The sequence below is a fragment of the Mustela nigripes genome, chromosome 1 (assembly GCF_022355385.1).
Source record: "Mustela nigripes isolate SB6536 chromosome 1, MUSNIG.SB6536, whole genome shotgun sequence".
In the NCBI taxonomy this organism is placed as follows: domain Eukaryota; kingdom Metazoa; phylum Chordata; class Mammalia; order Carnivora; family Mustelidae; genus Mustela; species Mustela nigripes.
The window spans coordinates 6,716,603-6,734,934 of NC_081557.1; the positions used below are offsets into that span (position 1 = coordinate 6,716,603).

At 52.0% G+C, this 18,332-nt stretch overlaps 1 protein-coding gene across 2 annotated transcripts; it reads right to left on the reverse strand.

Moving 5' to 3' along the window:
- Positions 1–544: 544 nt before the first annotated feature.
- DPF2 (double PHD fingers 2) lies at positions 545–14,448 on the reverse strand. 2 transcript variants are annotated; one of them, XM_059401645.1, is made up of 12 exons: positions 14,340–14,448; positions 9,787–9,947; positions 9,257–9,364; positions 8,767–8,930; positions 7,462–7,554; positions 7,011–7,089; positions 6,456–6,497; positions 5,248–5,385; positions 4,995–5,123; positions 4,789–4,901; positions 3,892–3,973; positions 545–1,860 (listed from the first exon to the last, which is right to left on the reverse strand). In XM_059401645.1, the coding sequence occupies exons 1-12, from the start codon at positions 14,369–14,371 to the stop codon at positions 1,784–1,786; spliced, it is 1,218 nt and encodes a 405-aa protein (XP_059257628.1). In that variant the 5' UTR covers positions 14,372–14,448; the 3' UTR covers positions 545–1,783. The 2 variants fall into 2 exon arrangements, with proteins under 2 accessions (XP_059257628.1, XP_059257629.1); XM_059401646.1 differs by lacking the exon at positions 6,456–6,497.
- Between the last annotated feature and the right edge of the window lie 3,884 nt (positions 14,449–18,332).

Consider the following 18,332-nt stretch of genomic DNA (forward strand, 5'->3'; position numbering starts at 1 on the left):
ATTTCGGCTCAGGTCATGATCTCAGGGTCATAGATCAAGCCGTGTTGGGCTCTGTGCTGGGTACAGAGTCTGTCTGAGATTCTCTCCCCTTCCCTATCCTCCAACCCCCAGTCATGCTCACTCAACAGATAAAATCTTAAAAACAGGGCCACCTGGGTAGCTCAGTGGGTTGGGCCTTTGCCTTCGGCTCAGCGTATGTGCTGATCTCACGGTCCTGGGATCAAGCCCAGAGTCAGGCTCTCTACTCGGCGGGGAGCCTGCTTCCACTCTCTCTCTGCCTGCCTCACTGCCTACTTGTGATCTCTGTCAAATAAATAAATAAAATCTTTAAAAAAAAAAAATCTTAAAAACAGGAAAAGATATCAAACAAAGTACTCAATTTTATATCTGCTTTACATACTAGGCTTTAGCAAAATTTTAATTGGGGATTAAAAGCTGTTATTTCAAAACACTTATAAACCACTGACCTGTGGAAGAGAAGTTTTAGGCTGAAATGACTTTCTCAACCAGGGAAGGGAGTCGAGATAAACCATCCAGCAGGGAGTTCTGTGTAAAAACGTTTATTTGTACTAATGTTTAGAATACAGGAACTAAAGAAAGAAAGACACCTCAACTCCAAAGGGACAGTGAATTAGGGCCTGCCCACAGCCAAGGGGAAGGCCACTCCAGGGGGTTCTGGCATGGACTATCTCCCTCCACTACGTCATGTCAGTGTCACCAGGCAAAAAACTGAGGAATCAGGATGTGAAGACCTTACCAGCTGCTAGCGAGTGTGCAAGGGAAGAGAGGGATGTCTATGTGGCTTCCCTGTGACCCAGGGGCCAGGACACAGAGAGCAGGAGGCAGAGGTTCCCAATTCAGTCAAGGGCAGGAGCTGGATGTCCAGGTCCAGGAAGAACAAAAAGGGGATTCTGGAGGTAGGCTTTTTTCATCAAGTTAAAAAACAGGCACATTATCCAACGTCTCCCTGTGGCCCCCAAGCTGCTGGCCTGGCCCCCTGATTCTTCCCCTCTCCCCACAAAACCAAAGGGAATAGGAGGGGAGGCAGAAGACAGCAAATTCCAAGGGTGGGGAATGCTTCGGTCATTGAGACCACCTGTGAGCGAGCCCCGCGTGCACAAGGAAGAATCAGGTGAAGCTGCGACTCCCCCTGGGGTGGGGTGGGGTGGGTCCGGGCAGAGCAAGGAGAGTGACCAAGAGCATCCTGGCTTGGGCGAAGGGTCCTGGGTAGCAGGAAGAGAGAGAGCTGCAGAGAGCCGCTCTGGGGGAAGGAGGGAGAGAGGCTAAGCAGCACCAAGGCTCCTTGCAAGCGCCGCCTCGGCTTGCTCTGTCGCTCACTCCCAGCTGCTCCTGGCAGAGGCCCTGGTCTGGCTCGCCTCCAGGGGAAGGGAAAACCCTGGGGACCAGAGTGGAGGCAGAGCTGAGAGAAAAGTGAGCTGCTCTCCTACTCGTACTCGGAGGACACGGTTTGAACCCTGTGATCGCCAGGGCCGGGGCCCAAGGGAGGCCGAGTGAAAGCACTTCACGGAGAGCAGTGAGGAGCTGGGCCGCAGGCGTGCCCTGGCGCAGGGCGCCACTCCATTCTCCCTGAGGGCCTAGGGCCAGAGGCAGTCAGAGCTGCCGCCTCAGCTTGCTGCTGCCAAAGGCAGATTGGCACAACCACCCGAGGTTCTCTGGACTTGTGAAAGAGGAGGAGGGAAAGGTGGGTATGAAAAACAAGAGAGGAAGAGAGGAACAGCCCTAGATGTACGGCGGGGGGAGGGGGGAGTGGGGGTGGGGCACATCAAGAGGAGTTCTGGTTCTGGTAGATGGAAGCTTTCTCCTTCAACAGGTCCAGACACAAGTGGCAGCTCCAACTTCCTGCAGAGAAGCAGAAAGGGGTCAGGATGGGTCCCGTACCGCCCTAAGGTGCTGTCCTGCCACTCCCCACACCTCACTTCCAGGAGCAGGACCAGCTAGAGAAGGCTGGGAGATGTTCTGCAGTAGCAAAGTTCCATGGTTATCCTGAGCTAAAAGAAACCTCCTGGGCTTCAAATATCAGGAAAAATAATTCCCAACGGTGATGAAAGAAATAATCACGTGGAGGACTATTCCCAAATACAGACTCCTAGGCCCTCTTGGCCCTCTTAAATCTGAAATCTCTAGGAGCACCTGGGAAGACTAAATTTCTAAAGCATCCCAGATTTACACTTGTGATTAGAGAAGAACCAGACTTTGTTCTCAAGGCCCCAAAGGTCAGGATGAAGATCATAATAGTGGTTCTAGAGAAACCAGTTTTGACTCCACATAAGATAGCTTTCTGGGGAAACCATGGAAAGATGAGATGGGCTCACCACCAGGTGTTTAAGAGGCCAAGGAGCAGTGACAGGAAGAGGGGGTGAACTGTGACGACCCAATGTGTTACGATCTATCTCTTAGAATAGATGGGGAGAAACGTCCCTTGAAAAGTAAGCGTTTCAAACTTTGCTTATTAGTATTTATTATGGTTGTGTTCTTCTATGTGTGTGTGTGTGTTCTTCTGTGTGTTTTTTTAGCAACAAAATTAGTCCTTAATGCCTCAAAATTAGTGTCAATGTTTATCTGTGGATGTGGATGTGTATAGGGGAAAGAATCTAGACCTTTTATAAGCTCTGCAGAGACATGGGGCGCTCGGAATGTAAGAAGGGCCTTTCTAACCCAAAGGTCAATAGCACAGGGGCTGGACGGCTTCTCTGTAAACAGCCAGCCAGAATGTTAAATAGTTTAGGCTTTGCAAGCCACATATAGTCTTGGTCCCATGTTCTTTTTTTAAATCACCATTAAAAATGTGAAAAACATTCTTAGCTTAGAAATTATACACATGCCAGCTGAGGCTGGGCCTGGCTACTGATGAGCTGCAGTTTGCGGACCCCTTGACCTAAGAGCCTAGCCCACCTTGCAGCTTCTAGAGAATTCTCCCTCAGCTCCCGGCAGCTCCTCACTACCTCAGCCTCTGACAGTACTCCAGTATGAAGGCCCCTCTACAGTTCATGTGGAATTTTGTCTGTAAACTGGTTATTTCATGGTTAAAAAAAATAAAAGATGAAACACGCTACTTCTCCCCGAAGTGGACTTAGAAGCTGCGCATGACAGACGACAACAGCGGTGTGCTCCCCTGCAGCTGTCAAAGGACTTGCAGACTTTGTTCGTGTCCCCTTCCCTAGGGGGGGGTGCCAGCAGTGTGACCTACATTACAGGTTACTCTAACCACAGTGAGGCGCTTTCTCCTGTCTGCTGCTGGCCCACAGCATTTGTGCACAGTAAAAGCCACTGGGCACACACAGCCTCCGAGTAAGCTCCCAGATTTCTGTGAAGGAGGGGTTTAGGCACAGAGATCTGGCCGGCAGAGGGGCACCTGCAGAGAGACAGCTGCTTTCTGGTGCCAACACCGGTTTGGCTGAAAAGCTTGTGCAAACTCAGGAGCATTATTAAGCGAACTATGGGAGGGATAGACTGACCCATTCAGGTTCCAGGTTCAATACCTTTCCAGCCTGGGCAAGGGAAAAGAGAGGAAATGCACACTCAAACCTATCACATTCAAAGAGCTGATACCAAAGCCTCGCATCAGACAAACCACGAACTCAGCCCAGCTCCCTGGGCTGCCTGGAGGAAAGCAAAAGCACTCCTTCCGGTGACTCCACTCAGCCCCAGGTCTCTCTTTGGTTGCTGATTTTCTGCATTTCTAAATGTATCTGGTGATAATGTGCGAACGTTAAACCCTCAAAGCGGAAATGCTAGGAAAGCATTCTAAGTGAAGGACAAGTGTCTATTCCCTAATCTGGAAGAACACACAGGAGAACTCACTTACTGTACAATTATTTTCCAGGTCACTAGTAAGATACTTGTTCTGCGTGAGAGGTCAGGACAACCTACCTTCAGGAGGCTCAGACATAGACGGGGTGAGACAGTACATATGGTAGCCGCGGTCACAGTCGTCGCAGAAGAGCAGCTGGTCCTAGAGGAGGCAGGAAGGAGGTGGAAGGGGCAGGTGAGTGACCAGTGGGGGTGGACAGGGACAGGAGCTTCTGTAGACACTGCTGCTTCTTCCGAGGGCGGCAGGGCAGCTGGCGGGGAGGTGCAGACCTGCGAATTTCTGGAGAGGAAATTCTCCACACAGACCGAGTGAGTCACTGTCACACTGCCTGAACCCTACCAGCTTCCGAATTCAGCCCACGGCCTCCACTCTTGTCCCCTACGTGCTAGTCTTCACAGAGGAAACTTTTTTAAAAATGTTAAGACAGAGCACATCACTCCCAATTAAACCCTCAGACCTGGTGACACCTGCCCTCCGATCCCTTCTCCGACCGCGCTCCTGCTGCAGGGAGGCCCCACCAGCCCAACTGCCTCGGTCCACTGGGCCCGTCTGCCCGAAGGTCCCCAGCCTCATTGCTCCTGTCCTGAGCACGTTGTGCCCGCAAACCTTCTCGGACTGACCCCTCTGAACCAACCGAATCTCTACCCCAGCACCGCCTCCTTGGAGGTTGCTCTGACCACCCACACCGGGTACCCAGCGGCCTGGCCCACCATGGCTGCCGCTCTCTTCCCGGCACGCTGGACAACCGCAGTGCCTTTCCTCGCTCACTGCCTGCTCCCCACTAGGAGGGCAAGTCCACGGTGGGGGGTCAGGGGGGACCCTGCCATCTTGTTTAGCGCCGAGTGCCCGGAATGGCGTCTGATACCAGGCTAGTGCCCCAGGGAAGTCTGCTGCTCCCCAAGAGGCAGCTGCAGGCTGGGGGGTGGGGGGCTGCGGGGCGGCACGGGGACACGCACATCGTTCTCGGAGGTGCCGCAGATGTTGCAGCACTTGCACTCGATGCACTGCCAACGGTAGGTCTTCACGGCCGCCATCATCACTGGGGTGAACTGCAGACAAGACGGGTGTCCTGCGGGTGGGAGGAGGGGCGCGTCACCTGGGCGGCGGCGGCAGAAGGCAGGGGTTGAGGGGGAACCCTTGGCCCCGGGCGGGGGGCGGGTACCTGAGCGGCCGCAGTCCGAGCAGGACACCAGCTCCTCAGGCTGCCCTGTCTTCTTGTTGATCTTGGAATCCCCGAGGCAGAAGTCGCAGTAGTTGTTGGGCAGCGCCAGGCCGTCGGGACCCTTCTTGGCTACAGAGAGGGAAAGAGCTCCGCATGGGCTCCCGGGGGCCTCGAGGCATCCAGCAGCCCTGCAGGGAGGCCTTCCCGGGGGCAGGCTGACTCCCCCTGCCCCGCCTCCGGCGTGCCAGCTTACACTTCTGCTCCTCCGACCTCTGGGAAACCGGGGTGGGGGGCTGCGAGTCTTCCTTGTCCTCGCCCTCCTCCTCCGCCAGGTGGGAGTGGGCGTAGTGGTAACTGAGGCCTGGTCGGTTCTTGTAACGTTTTCCACAAACTGGGTGGGGACAAGAGGACAGAGAAAGGTGTTGGGATCCGAGAGAGCCACATCCCCACCCCCTCGCCCCCCTCTCCCCCCAGCTGCGGGGCTCCAGCTGAGGCGGAGGCAACCACCCCTGCCCCCGTGGGCTCTGTCTGCGACAGGCCTTCAGTGACGGCCACCTGCCTCTGGCGAGGAGCAACAGGCCCTGGGGTTCTCCAGTTTCCATGGCTCTGGCCTCTGTTACACCCCAGCCCACGGCCACCTCTGCTCTTCCGCACTGGCTGTCTGGGAGGCTGAACCCTGGCCCCGTTACCACTTGCCCTGGGACTAGTCTGGGGGAGGGAGCTCCAGGTCAGGAAGGGAAGGGAATCTAAAATTTTGTAATCTGGCAGGAAGGAAAAAAGGGAAGGAAGAGACTCCCGACTTTTTGACCTCTCAATAACCACAGGAAGCTCAAGCTGTCCACGTATACCACAGAGCTCACCCCTGCCCAATGAGGATACAGGAGTAGGGAGTGGATCCCTTGGGGAATCACCTATCAGTAAGTCTGTTGGGGTATCTGGCCCCCAAGGCAGCTGGAAGACACTCCCACGTCAGTGCCCTGCCCACCCCCACACCGATCAGCAAGGAGAGCAGATCCCCACGAGGCATCTTGCACTCTTAAGCATTGCACTCTTAAGCAGTGACACCAAAAAGAGCTCAGGCCGGCAGGAGGGAGCGGGGATAGGACGGAGACGGCGGGGCGCGGAGAAGCGCTAGCGGACCACCGAGCGCCTGTCCCGCCTGTCCCGGGGAAGGGGAAGCACAGGGGTCTGTCTGTAGTGGGTTCCTGAGCACACTTCTGAAGCCACCCCATGCAGCGGGGCCGAGCAGCCCTAGGAGCAAGTCTGTGGGAGACAAGCGGTGGTCAAGGCAGCTTCCAGGACCGTGAGGAGTGGCGTACCACCGAAAGCCCACTGCTCCTATCCCCATGCCATTCCAGAGACGCTGACACTAGCATCGCAGGAGATGAGCAAGGCGGGAGAAACGAGGGAGGAGGGAAGAGGGAGAGGAAAACCGAAAGTCTGAAAAGTTGAGAGAGCTACCTCTCTGGGGCGCTTTCGAGGTATGCTTTTGTTTGAAACTATCTGAAAGACAGAAAGAAAAGTCATGAGAAGAAGGCCTTGATACACTTGAGACAGGAGCGGCAGCAGCAGGAAAGCGGAGCCAACGAGAGAGAAACCAGCGGCGCTGGTGCTCCCAGGGCGGAGGGACAGAGGTGGGGCGAGTCAGAGAGAAGGGGGAGAGCAGACACTGAAAAATCCGGTGCTGGACTCTGGGGGGCCCTGGCTTGACTGGGGCCAGCAGACGCGGATGTGGTCGACAGAGGGGCCAATTCTGCCTGCTGTGTGCGCCCCCGGCCCCAGCACCCCACCCCAGGGGACAGCAGAAACCTTTCCCGGAGCATGCAGGGCCCACCCATTGGGCAGCAGAGGCTGGGACCTCCCAAGGGTCTCAGAGGGAACCAGTCAGCAGGCAGGAGAAAGCATTCAGGCCTTTTGTTACCACCCTGAGCAAGAACACAACCCTCCCTCCCCTCAGATCCTGAGCAGGGGCTGGGTCCAAGGCAGGGACCACCCGCCCACTCGCGAGGCACTCACTGTCACAGGCATAGGGCTTGTCCCGATCCTCCAAGATGGAAGCATCCAGCTTCTTACGGGCACTGCCCACACCTTTACCCTGCCAGAAACGAAACGAAACAAAACCAACAGAAAGATCCCCTTATTAAGATGCCTAGGCCTAGGGTGCCTGGGTGGTCTGCCTTCGGCTAAGGTCGTGATCCCGGGTCCTGGGACAGAGCCCCACACCGGGCCCCCTGCTCTATGGGAAGCCAGTTTCTCCCTCTCTCACCCCCCTGCTTGTGTTCCCTCTCTGTGTCAAATAAATTAATAAAATCTTTGAAAAAACAAAACACAACGAAACAAAGATGTCTACCTGAGGAGTAAACTCCCTGGGGAAGTGACTGCTAATTTCACAAAGAGGAAACATGGCACAAGCAACAGCACAGGGCGCGCTGCAGGCGCCCCCACAGGCAGGGCTCTGCCTCCTCACCTTGGACTTCCCCTTGCCCCGACGCTTGGGAGTGTCTTCTTCATAGTCCTCGTCATCCAGGTCATCTAGGAAGTCCTCTGGTTCTAGGATCCGCTGAGTGGACAGAAGGATTACGATGGGCAGATACAATGTACCTCCAGAAGGTCCCCTGCAATGGGCCCGGCCAGGCCACCCAGAACCTCCTCTGTGTGCGGAGGCCCTCTGCTGGCCCCTCCAGTCTGGCCTCATTCCTCATGGCTGCCCTGTAACACCCCAGAATCCCATTCCTTTTCCTTTCCATGCTTTGGGCTTTCCTTCCTTTTCGACTCTTTTCCTGTTGCTCCCCTAGAGTGCCTTCTCCACTCTCTCCAAGGGGCTGACTCAAATGCCATGTTTTCATGAAGTCTGCCCTGCTACCCCAAGTAGCCGTGCTCTCTCCTGCCTCTGATCTGCTGCCCTAGGAACATACGATCAGTGGTTCCCTTCTGACAGCTCACTTCTTATATTAATTTTTTTTAAGTCTATTTAATTTTTTTAGTAATCTCCACACCCAGGCTGGGACTTGAACTCATGACCTCGAGGTCAAGAGAAGCATGCTCTACAGACGGAGCCACTTCTTAGATTTCAATCAAGAGCTCTGAGGGTGCCAGGGAAGCTCAGTCAGTTAAGTGTCTGCCTTCCGCTCGGGTCATGATCCCAGAGTGCTGGGATCGAGTCTGGAGTTGGGATCCCTGCTCAGCAGGGAGTCTGCTTCTCCATCTCCTGTTCCCCCTAGTTGTGGGCGCTCTGTCAAATAAATAAATAAAATCTTAAAAAAAAAAAAAGACCTTTGCTGCTAACTTGTGTGGGCTTATAGGAAGTTTTTTTTCCCTAACTGCTCTGCTTCAGCTTCCCTGTTATGTGGAACAGAGGCCACGGTACCTACTTCCTATGGCTGTAGAGACTAGAGAAAATGATGAACAAGCACTTAGCACAGTGCCTGCCATAGTTTTAACTCTTATTATTTCTGGGCATAGTTTTATCTTCGTCGCTGGTAGGGACCAGGCCTGCTTCACCCATGTAACCCCAGGCACCAGAAAACATCTGTGACAAAGACGCCGAATGAGGGAAAGTCTGTACTTAGAAGAAAAGGAACAGGAGAAACTGGATACTAATAGCAAAGCCAGTCAGTACCCAGTGCTAACTAGGGAATGAGCAGGACCAGAACCCCAGGGGCCTTCCTCCTGGCCCAAAGCTTTTGCTTCCATTCTGAATACGGGGTGGCCTCCGATAAAGAGGAGGCTGGTTTCCATCAGAGCTCCCTTAGCCATGGGGTTCATCTTATACCTTCCGTGCTCGACTGTTGGTCACAGGAAACTCGCCCAGGCTGTCATCATCCACTCGGGGGTCAGGGGCACCTCGCTTCTCCAAGGGGTCTGTGCGCAACAGAGCCTCCAAACTACTGCCGTCTTGAGAGATCAGCCCCTCTTTCTTCAGGGTCTGGTCTGTGTCTGCAGGCAAGGTCAGGATGAAGCGAGGCTCAGAAGGGCTGAAAGCAGGCCGCTCTGGGTCTACACAGTGCTAGGCCAGCCATGCACCAGTCACTGTCTTTTGGTCTCTGGCTGCCTAGGAACCAAGACACCCTGTTTACTTGGCACCGTAACTTATCTGTTTACTTGTCTCCTCTATCAGACTGAGCTCTGTAAAGGAGGGAATGGCATCTCACCCACTCTAGCATCTTTAGGATCTAGCACTAGGCCGGGTACGTAAGAGGTGACTGATTAACAGCCTTACAAGCAGCAGACCACACCCTAGCTCAAGAAGGGGTGTGCTTTACCTGGTTTAATAGATGGGAAAGAAAGTCTTGGGTCCTCAGGAGGGTGGGCTCGCCGCTTTTTCCGCCAGCGCCGGGCAGGATAGGAGTATAGCTGACCAGAGGCCAATCCTGTGGGAAAGAAGAAAGAAAAGTCAAGGCCTAACGCAGTCCTGGGCAATAACATCAAACACCTTCTAGAGGAGTAGCACCCCCTACCCACCAAGTTCTACAGTGAGGGAGCAATATGGACAGTGAGGGCCTGGGGGCAGGAGAAGTCACAGTTCGTGGAAAAGAGAAACAGATGGAAGCTCGAGGGCCTTGGCTAACACAGAGCTCCCCAGAAGCCCAGCGCCAGCCTCAGTAGGGCAGCCCTGCAGAAAACAAAGATACTGGTACGAACCCGCCTGCTTCATCTCCCCTGGGCCTCTAACCCAGGCAAGACCGTATTCATGCACGCGTGGAAGCAGTGAGGAAAACCCTCTCAGCTGGCCCATCACGTAAGATGAAGCTTCTGCCTTCCCTGTGCTCCCGAGTCTGAACCCTCACCTCACCTGGACCCCGGTGTCGTTTCTCCATCCAGATGTAACAGTTGCTCTGGGCCACTCCAGTCTGCGAGTCTAAGAAAGGCAGGCGCACACTGCGCTCAGCGCAGAGGCGGGCATTGTAGTTGTGGCACTGCTCCATGGCGTCCTTGTAGTACTGCTCCCCAAGGCTGCGGCGGACACAAAGATCAGGTGCGCATGTGCTGGGGCAGGGCAGAGCACAGGGTGCCGAGCGGCCCCGCTCCCCTGCCATCTGCTGCTTTAGAAGGCTCAAGGGACTGGGAGACTGCGGCTCTGGTCCTATTTGCCTCGGTTTCTGCCTCATGGGACAACACACCCCTTCACTAAGCCACTATGAGGAAAGGCACTTCATAAATTACCATCAGGAACACATGATCTCTCATGTGTCTACTCAGGCCTAAGCCTAACCCACAAAGATGGGGAGAAACTAACATTCATTCTGTGCCTCTCTTGGAGTCCAGCCCCGTGCTAGTCCTCCCTTAACCCTCCTGACTCTGAGAAGCACAGGTTAGCTTCTTTTCACAATCGAGGAAGAGTTCTACAAGATCTAGAGCCCTCACTAAAATATAGTTAACAAACTACAGCACCTCTACACAACAAATTTTTATTAAGCCATAAAAAAGAAGGAAACTCTTCATGTGCTGATATCAAACCATCTCCAAGACGACTAGAAAAAAAGCGAGGTACAGTGCTGAGAAGTGTTCCAGGATGCTACCATTTATGTAACAAGAAGTAGAGAAGAAACTGTAGGCCTCCAGAGAGAAAAACTGGGTGACCTGCTGGGGCGGGGGGGATTCCTCCTATATGCCATTTTAGATCTTTTAAATTCGTACTAGGTGCAGGTTTCCCCCACTGTCTGATGGTGTACTTTCTGCCACTTGACTTTTATAAGAGACCTACAACAGCACCTATTTTCACTAACTGGAAGACATCTAGAGAGGATTTTCATTTTTAAGAAGAGGCAATTGCTTTTTTGCTTTTTGCCATGTCGGCTTATGTACAGTTTCTTAAGAACACTCTACTTTGAATAGTGGGGGCGGGGGGAACCTGTACTGAGCGAACTAATTAATGCCACGTGCTAATTTTATTTTATTTCTTTTTTTTAAAGATTTTATTTGTTTATTTGACAGAGATCACAAGTAGGCAGAGAGACAGGCAGAGAGAGAGAGAGAGGAGGAAGCGGGCTCCCTGCTGAGCAGAGAGCCCGATGTGGGTCTTGATCCCAGGACCCTGGGATCATGACCTGAGCCGAAGGCAGAGGCTTTAACCCACTGAGCCACCCAGGCGCCCCGCATGTGCTAATTTTAAAGTCACTGGAAAACATGTGAAAAACACCTGAACTTCTTTGAATCCTACTTTTTTCCCGAGTGCCATTAGAGTGATATAAAACCTGTTTGCTCACAGGCCCATCTGAGGCCCTTTTCCATTCTCACACCATCAAATTATACAGGAAAGAACCTTCTTTCACTCAGAAGACTCAGTTTGAAATCTCAGTAAGGGTAAAACTTTAAGTGCTTTAAAAAGCTGGACAACTACACAGTGCCAGGAGTTACCTGGTTCTAAGAAGCATGTACACAGAACCAACCTTGTTCTCATCCTCAGGGCATAACAAACGCATTAGTACTGGAATGACAGTGACCCGTCTTTACATATTCGATCCACTGTAAATAAACCGAGGGCAGAGGTGGTTTCTTTCTCACAGTATCCCTAGTATCCACGAAGGTGTCTGGGACATCTTGACCTGGGAGTAAAAAGACCTTGCACGGCTGCAAGTCACCCCACAAATGTGGACATTCAGTCAGCCCGTGTGGAGCTCAGCTTCCTCTGCTGGCCTGGGGGAGCCGGACTAGATAAGCTCTAACATATTCTACTGGAGGGAGAACCCTCGCATGAGGAGCTGGACCGAGTGTGTCTCTGTTGTTTATGTCCATAACTCAAACTCCACTGACAAACCAGGCTCTGGAATCCGAGGGGGCTTTCACAGAGCGGTCACAACAGACCATGCAGGCACAGCTTAGTATGTTCCCAAGCTACTGAAGACACACCACACACAAGGCGACAGCAACACAAGATTGCTTGACTTGATTCAATGAGTGGTAATAACTGTAATTTGCGGTAGTAAGCAGGAATCTTGTGTTGGGGAGTGGAAGAAAAAGGGAACAGGCTCACGTTAGCCAGCCTTTAGGAGGCAGCCATGTCCTCACCACACAGAGGAAAATTGGATAAACAAGGCCGAGCGCAGCAGCTCCTTTGTTTCTGCTGATGGCAATGGATACTGACGCTAGAAGTCAAATGGAAGGAAGGGTGAGATGTGCCGAAGGCTGCAGAGTCAGAGCACTGAAGCTACAACTGGTTTTAGAGGGGGAAATAAGAGAGTCTGTCACAGCACTTGGGAGTTTAGGGGATTTCAGAAAGTGGCAAACTGCCTTGTGAGAGAACTGGGAATGAAACACCTAAGTCAGGGGGAGAGGGGATCTGATGAAGACAGACCAAGAGAGAATGAGAGGGAATTTATAAATGGGAAAATTCTTTTCCCAGAACCAGATGCAAGTCAAAAAAGATGAGCTAGTAGTCCTGACCTCCATGTATAACCTCAGCTATTCAAAAAGCAGGCATCCCACGATCAAGAGAAGTTCCAGAAAAGTATCTCCTGGGTGAGGACGGTACTGGAAGAACGGAAGCCCCCTCTTGCAGGGCAAGGTCTGTAGGGAAATGTATTAATTGCAGTGACCAGCCCTCTGCAGCTAGAACTGAGAACGTTGGCTTCTCATGACCAGCACTCACGAACCAGGGGCTGGTGACCCTCACAATCTCTGTAGCTCCTTTAAGAGAAATGAGTCGTGCTCTGTTGAAATGCGCAACTCCTCCCTTCTAGGACTACATGAAAGGGTTGGCAACTCTATTTCCCTGAAGAAAGTCTTCCAACATAAAATCTCGTTACCTATTAACTCTTAAAACCTAGGGAAGTTTGACATTCCCCCAGCACAGTAAGATTTCCAAGGCAGGAGCTCTGATTTCTTTCCAGGAAGCATGAAACCTGTGTAAAACCTCCCTTTACAGTGGGCTTGGGGTGTGTGTGTGGTGGGGGGGGGAGTAGTCAACAAAGAGAAAGGCAGGGAAACAAAGAAAGAACATCTGAGTCAGGAAGAACAACTATATAAATGGTAGATCAAGAGCGACATTTCTAAATTGAGGGAAATGTCAGCCTGAAGAAAGCTGGGGGAAACTGGAGTGGGCAGATCAGAGAGAAAGATAATAGTGTTGGGAGGAGGGGGAGCTGAACGAGGAGGCTGGATGGAGCTGAAAGCAAGTTAAAAAAAAAAAAAAAAAAAAAAAAAAAAAACCACAGGAGGAGAAGAAGGCACTTAGCTTAATGGAAGTGGGAAGGCATTCTCAAAGAAAAGGCTCCAGGCCGGGAGGAGGGGAGGTGGGCAAAGCAATGCACTCTTTAAAAAGGCTCTTGGGAAGAGTGGGGGCTCAGCCACCACAAAGGCAGATGAGAAGCTGTGAGTCCCTCAGAACAGTTTCCAAACCTTTACCCTGTCATCCAGCCCAAATCCAAAAACCCTGCCTGGGCAATGAGTCGCCTCTCAGTTTTCCTACCTCTGCATCAAGCCCAATTTACCCACTGAAAAGAGCTTGCTCTATCGGCCCACCGGGCCCGAACCCATCTCTTCAGGGAGGAGGCTAGGTTCAATCAAGTCCCAAAGCATCTTTAACTCACAGCCAACAGACCCCGCTCCATTTTCCCCAACAACCATTAACTTTAACTTTGCTCGACACCTGACCAGCACAGGGCGACTGCACAGCGCGCAGCCTGCCGACCTAGATGCCCCTCCAGGCTGCAGAGGCGTCCTGGACCGCTTCCGTCCAGTTCCCGTTTTTTTGGTGGCTGGACTGGCGGGTGCAAAGGCCCTCTCCCCTGAAGTTCCTTCCCTTCTGCACCGCCTTGCTCCTCAACACCTTCTTCCCGATGATGCTTCTGGTCTTGGCCATCAGATACTCAGACCCCCACCCCCCACCCCGATCGTCAAGGGGCTGTTAAAACAAAACAGCCCCGCGGTGCTTAGCCGCACAAGGGCTGCTGAGCCTGTTGCTCCAGGACCGGCCGCGGGCAGCGGATCCAGAGGGGTCGGCGCCCGGCTTCGTGGGGACACACGGGTCGGTCCCGGGCCCGCCCTCGGCCCGGCCCCTCCGGACCGAGGCTTCTGGTCTCGGAAGCGCACCCGGACTGTGTCTCTCCTACGCAACGACGGCGCCATACTCGGGCCACCGTGAGCCCGAAGGAGCGCTCAGACCGCAGGGCGCCGCAGGGAGGGTGCCCGTAAGGGGCTCCCGTGTGCCCCCCTCAGGGCCTCCACAAGTTTCCAAAGAAGCGCAACGTCTTCTTGGGAGTCTCCTGTTGCCCTCCCTACTAGGAGTCGCAAGCAGGCCTTCTCGGGCACGTCCTTCCCTCCGCCTCGTCCCCTCCCGCACCGCCGCCTACTCCCAGGCCTCTTAAAAGATCTCCCGGCCTAGGAGAGAAAGAAACGACTACTCACAGCTTCACTACATTTTCTACCACAGCCGCCATCTTCCCTGCTCCTCTCCCTCAGGCCGGGAGGCCCGGAGCCCTCAGCGCGCAGGCGCCAGGACGGCACCGGGGAACCGGTTTCCTCGTTCCTCTGCGCAGGCGCCGCCCGAAAGCGCGCGCCCGAGAACGAGGCCGGGAGAACGGGCTTCGTGACAGTCCACCCGGGTCGGGGAGTCGAGTCGAGGGAGTCCAATGCGCAGGCGCGACGGGAACGGGCGCGCGCCCCGAGGCTCTTGCGGGAGCCCCGGGTCTTCCGTGTGGAGGGCGGGACGGGAGAGGGAAGGTCTGGCCTGATGCAGAAACGAGAGGGTTGATGACATGAAGATGGTGAAAACTTGAGACCCAGAGCTGGATTAGATGGAGCATTATGCGTTCTGCTGCCTCACCGACATTTATCCTTGTGGTTAACCCCTTGCCTTCACTCATGGGCGCGGGGAGGGAGTTGGTGGGTCGCAGAAAACAAGAGTAATGCACAATCCACTTGGGTCCCCAATCGTGTGCCTCTTCAAGGAGAGGAAAATTGACGCCCGAACTGGGCAGTTCTTTGGCCTGAACACTGGAGTCTTGGCAAAAGTTACCTCCCCTTCCCGCCACCAAACCCAGCCACCAACATCAGTGATACCTCCTCCCTTGCTTCCTACTTCTGTCCCTCCACTTAGGCTCTGAAGAATTTCCCTCCTGCAACTATGCGTGAATCTTTTGTACCACTCATTATTCCTTCACTGTTGAATCGTGCAAATTCATATACAAATGTGGCTTAATATCCTTTTAAAAATTCAGAGCCCTTCCTTCAGCCCGTGGTTGCCTTGGCTTATCACCCCATTTTTTCTTACCCTTTCACAGCGAGGTTTCTGTTTATACTCCCTATCTCTGTTGACTTATTTCCAAGACCCTTTCGCCCAGTTTAATGACAGTTTTGTTCCCACTGGTTCATTGAAGCAGGTCGTAACAAAGACACCATGACATTCTGACCAGTCCCTCCTTTTTCTTTTTTCAAGAATTAATTAATTTTTTTTTATTTGAGTGAGAGGGAGCACGTGCAGGGGTGGGGAGGAGAAGCAGAGGGAGAGGAATAAGCTGACTGTGGAGCCTGATGGGGGGTTGGGGGGGTCCATCCCACCGCCCCTGAGATCATGATGTGAGTCAAAATTAAGAATCCACCGTTCAGGGACGCCTGGGTGGCTCAGTTGGTTAAGCAGCTGCCTTCGGCTCAGGTCATGATCCCAGCTGCCTGGGATCGAGTCCCACATCGGGCTCCTTGCTTGGCAGGGAGCCTGCTTCTCCCTCTGCCTCTGCCTGCCATTCTGTCTGCCTTTGCTCGCTCTCTCTCCCTCTCTCTCTCTGACAAATAAATAAAATCTTTAAAAAAAAAAAAAAAAAAGAATCCACCGTTCAACCCACCCAACCACCCAGGCGCCCTCCATTTCCTCCTTTTTCAAGCCCTTTTCAGGGTCTCTGAGATGAACATTCTCCTGGCTGGTCTCTGAACACATTGACAGCAGTTCCTTCAGCCTCTTTTGCTGATTCTGTCCTTTGTCCCACTTTCATATGTCACAGTCCTCAGGGTGTGGCCTTTGGTGTTTGCCAAATACCTTCTGCCATCAGCTCCAAGATGCACATGTTCCCCGTGCCCCTCCCCTACTTTAATATTTCAGAACTGAGTGACATCTTACCATCACCGTGCCTTAAAATCACTTTTGGTAGATGGGGGTTGTGTGATATTGGACAGTGCCTACCCTGCACTCAACTCACATAGCAGGTGGTGGCCACTGGGAAGAAAAACCCAGAAACAATACTGGTGCAGTCTTTTACCTCTAGGAACTGAACAACTGTGGGTATAAAGAGTATCAGAAATGATTCCAGGGACGCCTGGGTGGCTCAGTTGGTTAAGCAGCTGCCTTGGGCTCAGGTCAAGATCCCAGCGTCCTGGGATCGAGTCCCACATGGGGCTCCTTGCTCGGCAGGGAGCCTGCTTCTCCCTGTGCCTCTGTCTGCCTGTGTTCGCGCTCTCTCTCTCTCTCTCTCTGATAAATAAATAAAATCTTTAAAAAAAAAAAAAAAAAAAAGAAATGATTCCAAAGCAGGAGTCGAAAGTTCATTGTGTGTTGTGGCCTGAATGTTTGTGATCCTCCCCCAATCCTCTGTTGAAGCATTAACCCCAATATGATGGCATTTGGAGGTGAAGTCTTTGGGAAGCGATTAGGTTCAGATGAGGTCACGAGGGTGGGGCCCTCGTGATGGCATTAGTGCCCTCCTAAGAAGAAGACAGCTTTCTCTTTCCCTGAGGAAAGGCCCTGTGATGTCACAGCAGGAAGAGCTAAACGTTTAACTCTGGAGAGTAGTTCTCTTCGGAGGAGAGTGACAAGAGGGGCCATAAGGTGGCTACTGAGGTGCTAGGAATGTTCTTTTTTCTTCTTCTGGGTAGTGGGTACATAGGTTGGTTCACTTTATAAAAATTTATTGAACTACCCAAAACTGGGGCACTTTGCTGCATGTATATGTCAATAAGAAAATTTAAAAATATTAGAAATAATATAGAGGGGCACCTGGGTGGCTCAGTGGGTTAAAGCCTCTCCCTTTGGCTCAGGTCCTGGGATCGAGCCCCACATCGGGCTCTCTGCTCCACGGGAAGCCTGCTTCCTCCTCTCTGCCTGCCTCTCTGCCTACTTGTGATCTCTGTCTGTCAAATAAATAAATAAAATCTAAAAAAAAAAAAAAGAAAGAAAGAAAGAAAAGAAAAGAAATGCTCCATCACTGAGCAACAGATGCTCTGACCCAGTAACCAGTATATACAATGTTTCTCTTACAGGAAGGAACCAAGGAGTGGAAGTGGGGTGTGGCCTTTTGCAATCTCAATGAAGGACTTTTTTGCAAAGTGTTTCCTATTTCTGGGCCTCTGGGTTCGGCCTGACCTAAGGGAGGAATGCTTCCACTTGGGGGCACAATAATGATTTCCCTAAATTAGGAGCTAAGACTGCCAACGGGTTATTTTTTGTTCTGCTTGCCGCTGGGCAAGAAAGGAAAAAGAGGGCCTGCTATTGGCTTGTGTGATTGATTCTTTTTTATTTTTTCTTTCTTAAGATTGAATTTATTTATTTGGAAGAGAGAGAGGATAACTGCACTGATATTTAGGAAGCTAAAACCCAAAGATGTAAGCCCAGAATTTGAAGCAATTTTTGTCCTGGGGACATTTACTGATCTGGGAGATATAAGTGTGAAACTGAGCTGTTGTTTGGTGGTTTTGGTGGGGAGGGTTAAAAATCAAAACCCAAAGCCATCCCAAGGTAGGAGAATAGATACCCCACCATGGACACATACACACGTTAAGATGGGATCCTAACTTGTGTGAACTTGTAGCCCCAAATCATATCTGGGTGGTTCGGGGAAGCTTAAGCCTTGAGTTTGGATTAAAGTAGACCCATCTTTATACAGCCCCCGGTCACCTGACAGAAGCAAGAATATCTGGTATTGAGTAATAAGTTTTATAAATGAATGTATTGTCATCCTAGTCCCCAAAGTATTTCGACAAACATGTTTTTCAGATATGACATCCAACCCATCGTCAAAGATAATCAGGCACACAGAGTAAAAAGAAACCTTGTGGGACGCCTGGGTGGCTCAGTGGGTTAAACCCTCTGCCTTCAGCTCAGGTTACGATCCCAGAGTCCTGGGATCAAGCCCTGCATTTGGGCTCTCTGCTGGGTGGGGAGCCTGCTGCCCTTCCTCTCTCTCTGCCTATCTCTCTGTCTGCTTGTGATCTCTGTCTGCCAAATAAATAAATAAAATAAAATCTTAAAAAAAAAAAAAGAAGCCTTGTACAAGGACCTATACAAAAACTATAAAACATAAATTGATCCACACAAAGATTTAACATCCGGAATTTCTGATACTGACCACAAAATAACACTGCTTATTGTGTTTAAAGGAGTAAAAAAAACAGTATAAAAACATCTGTGGGCGG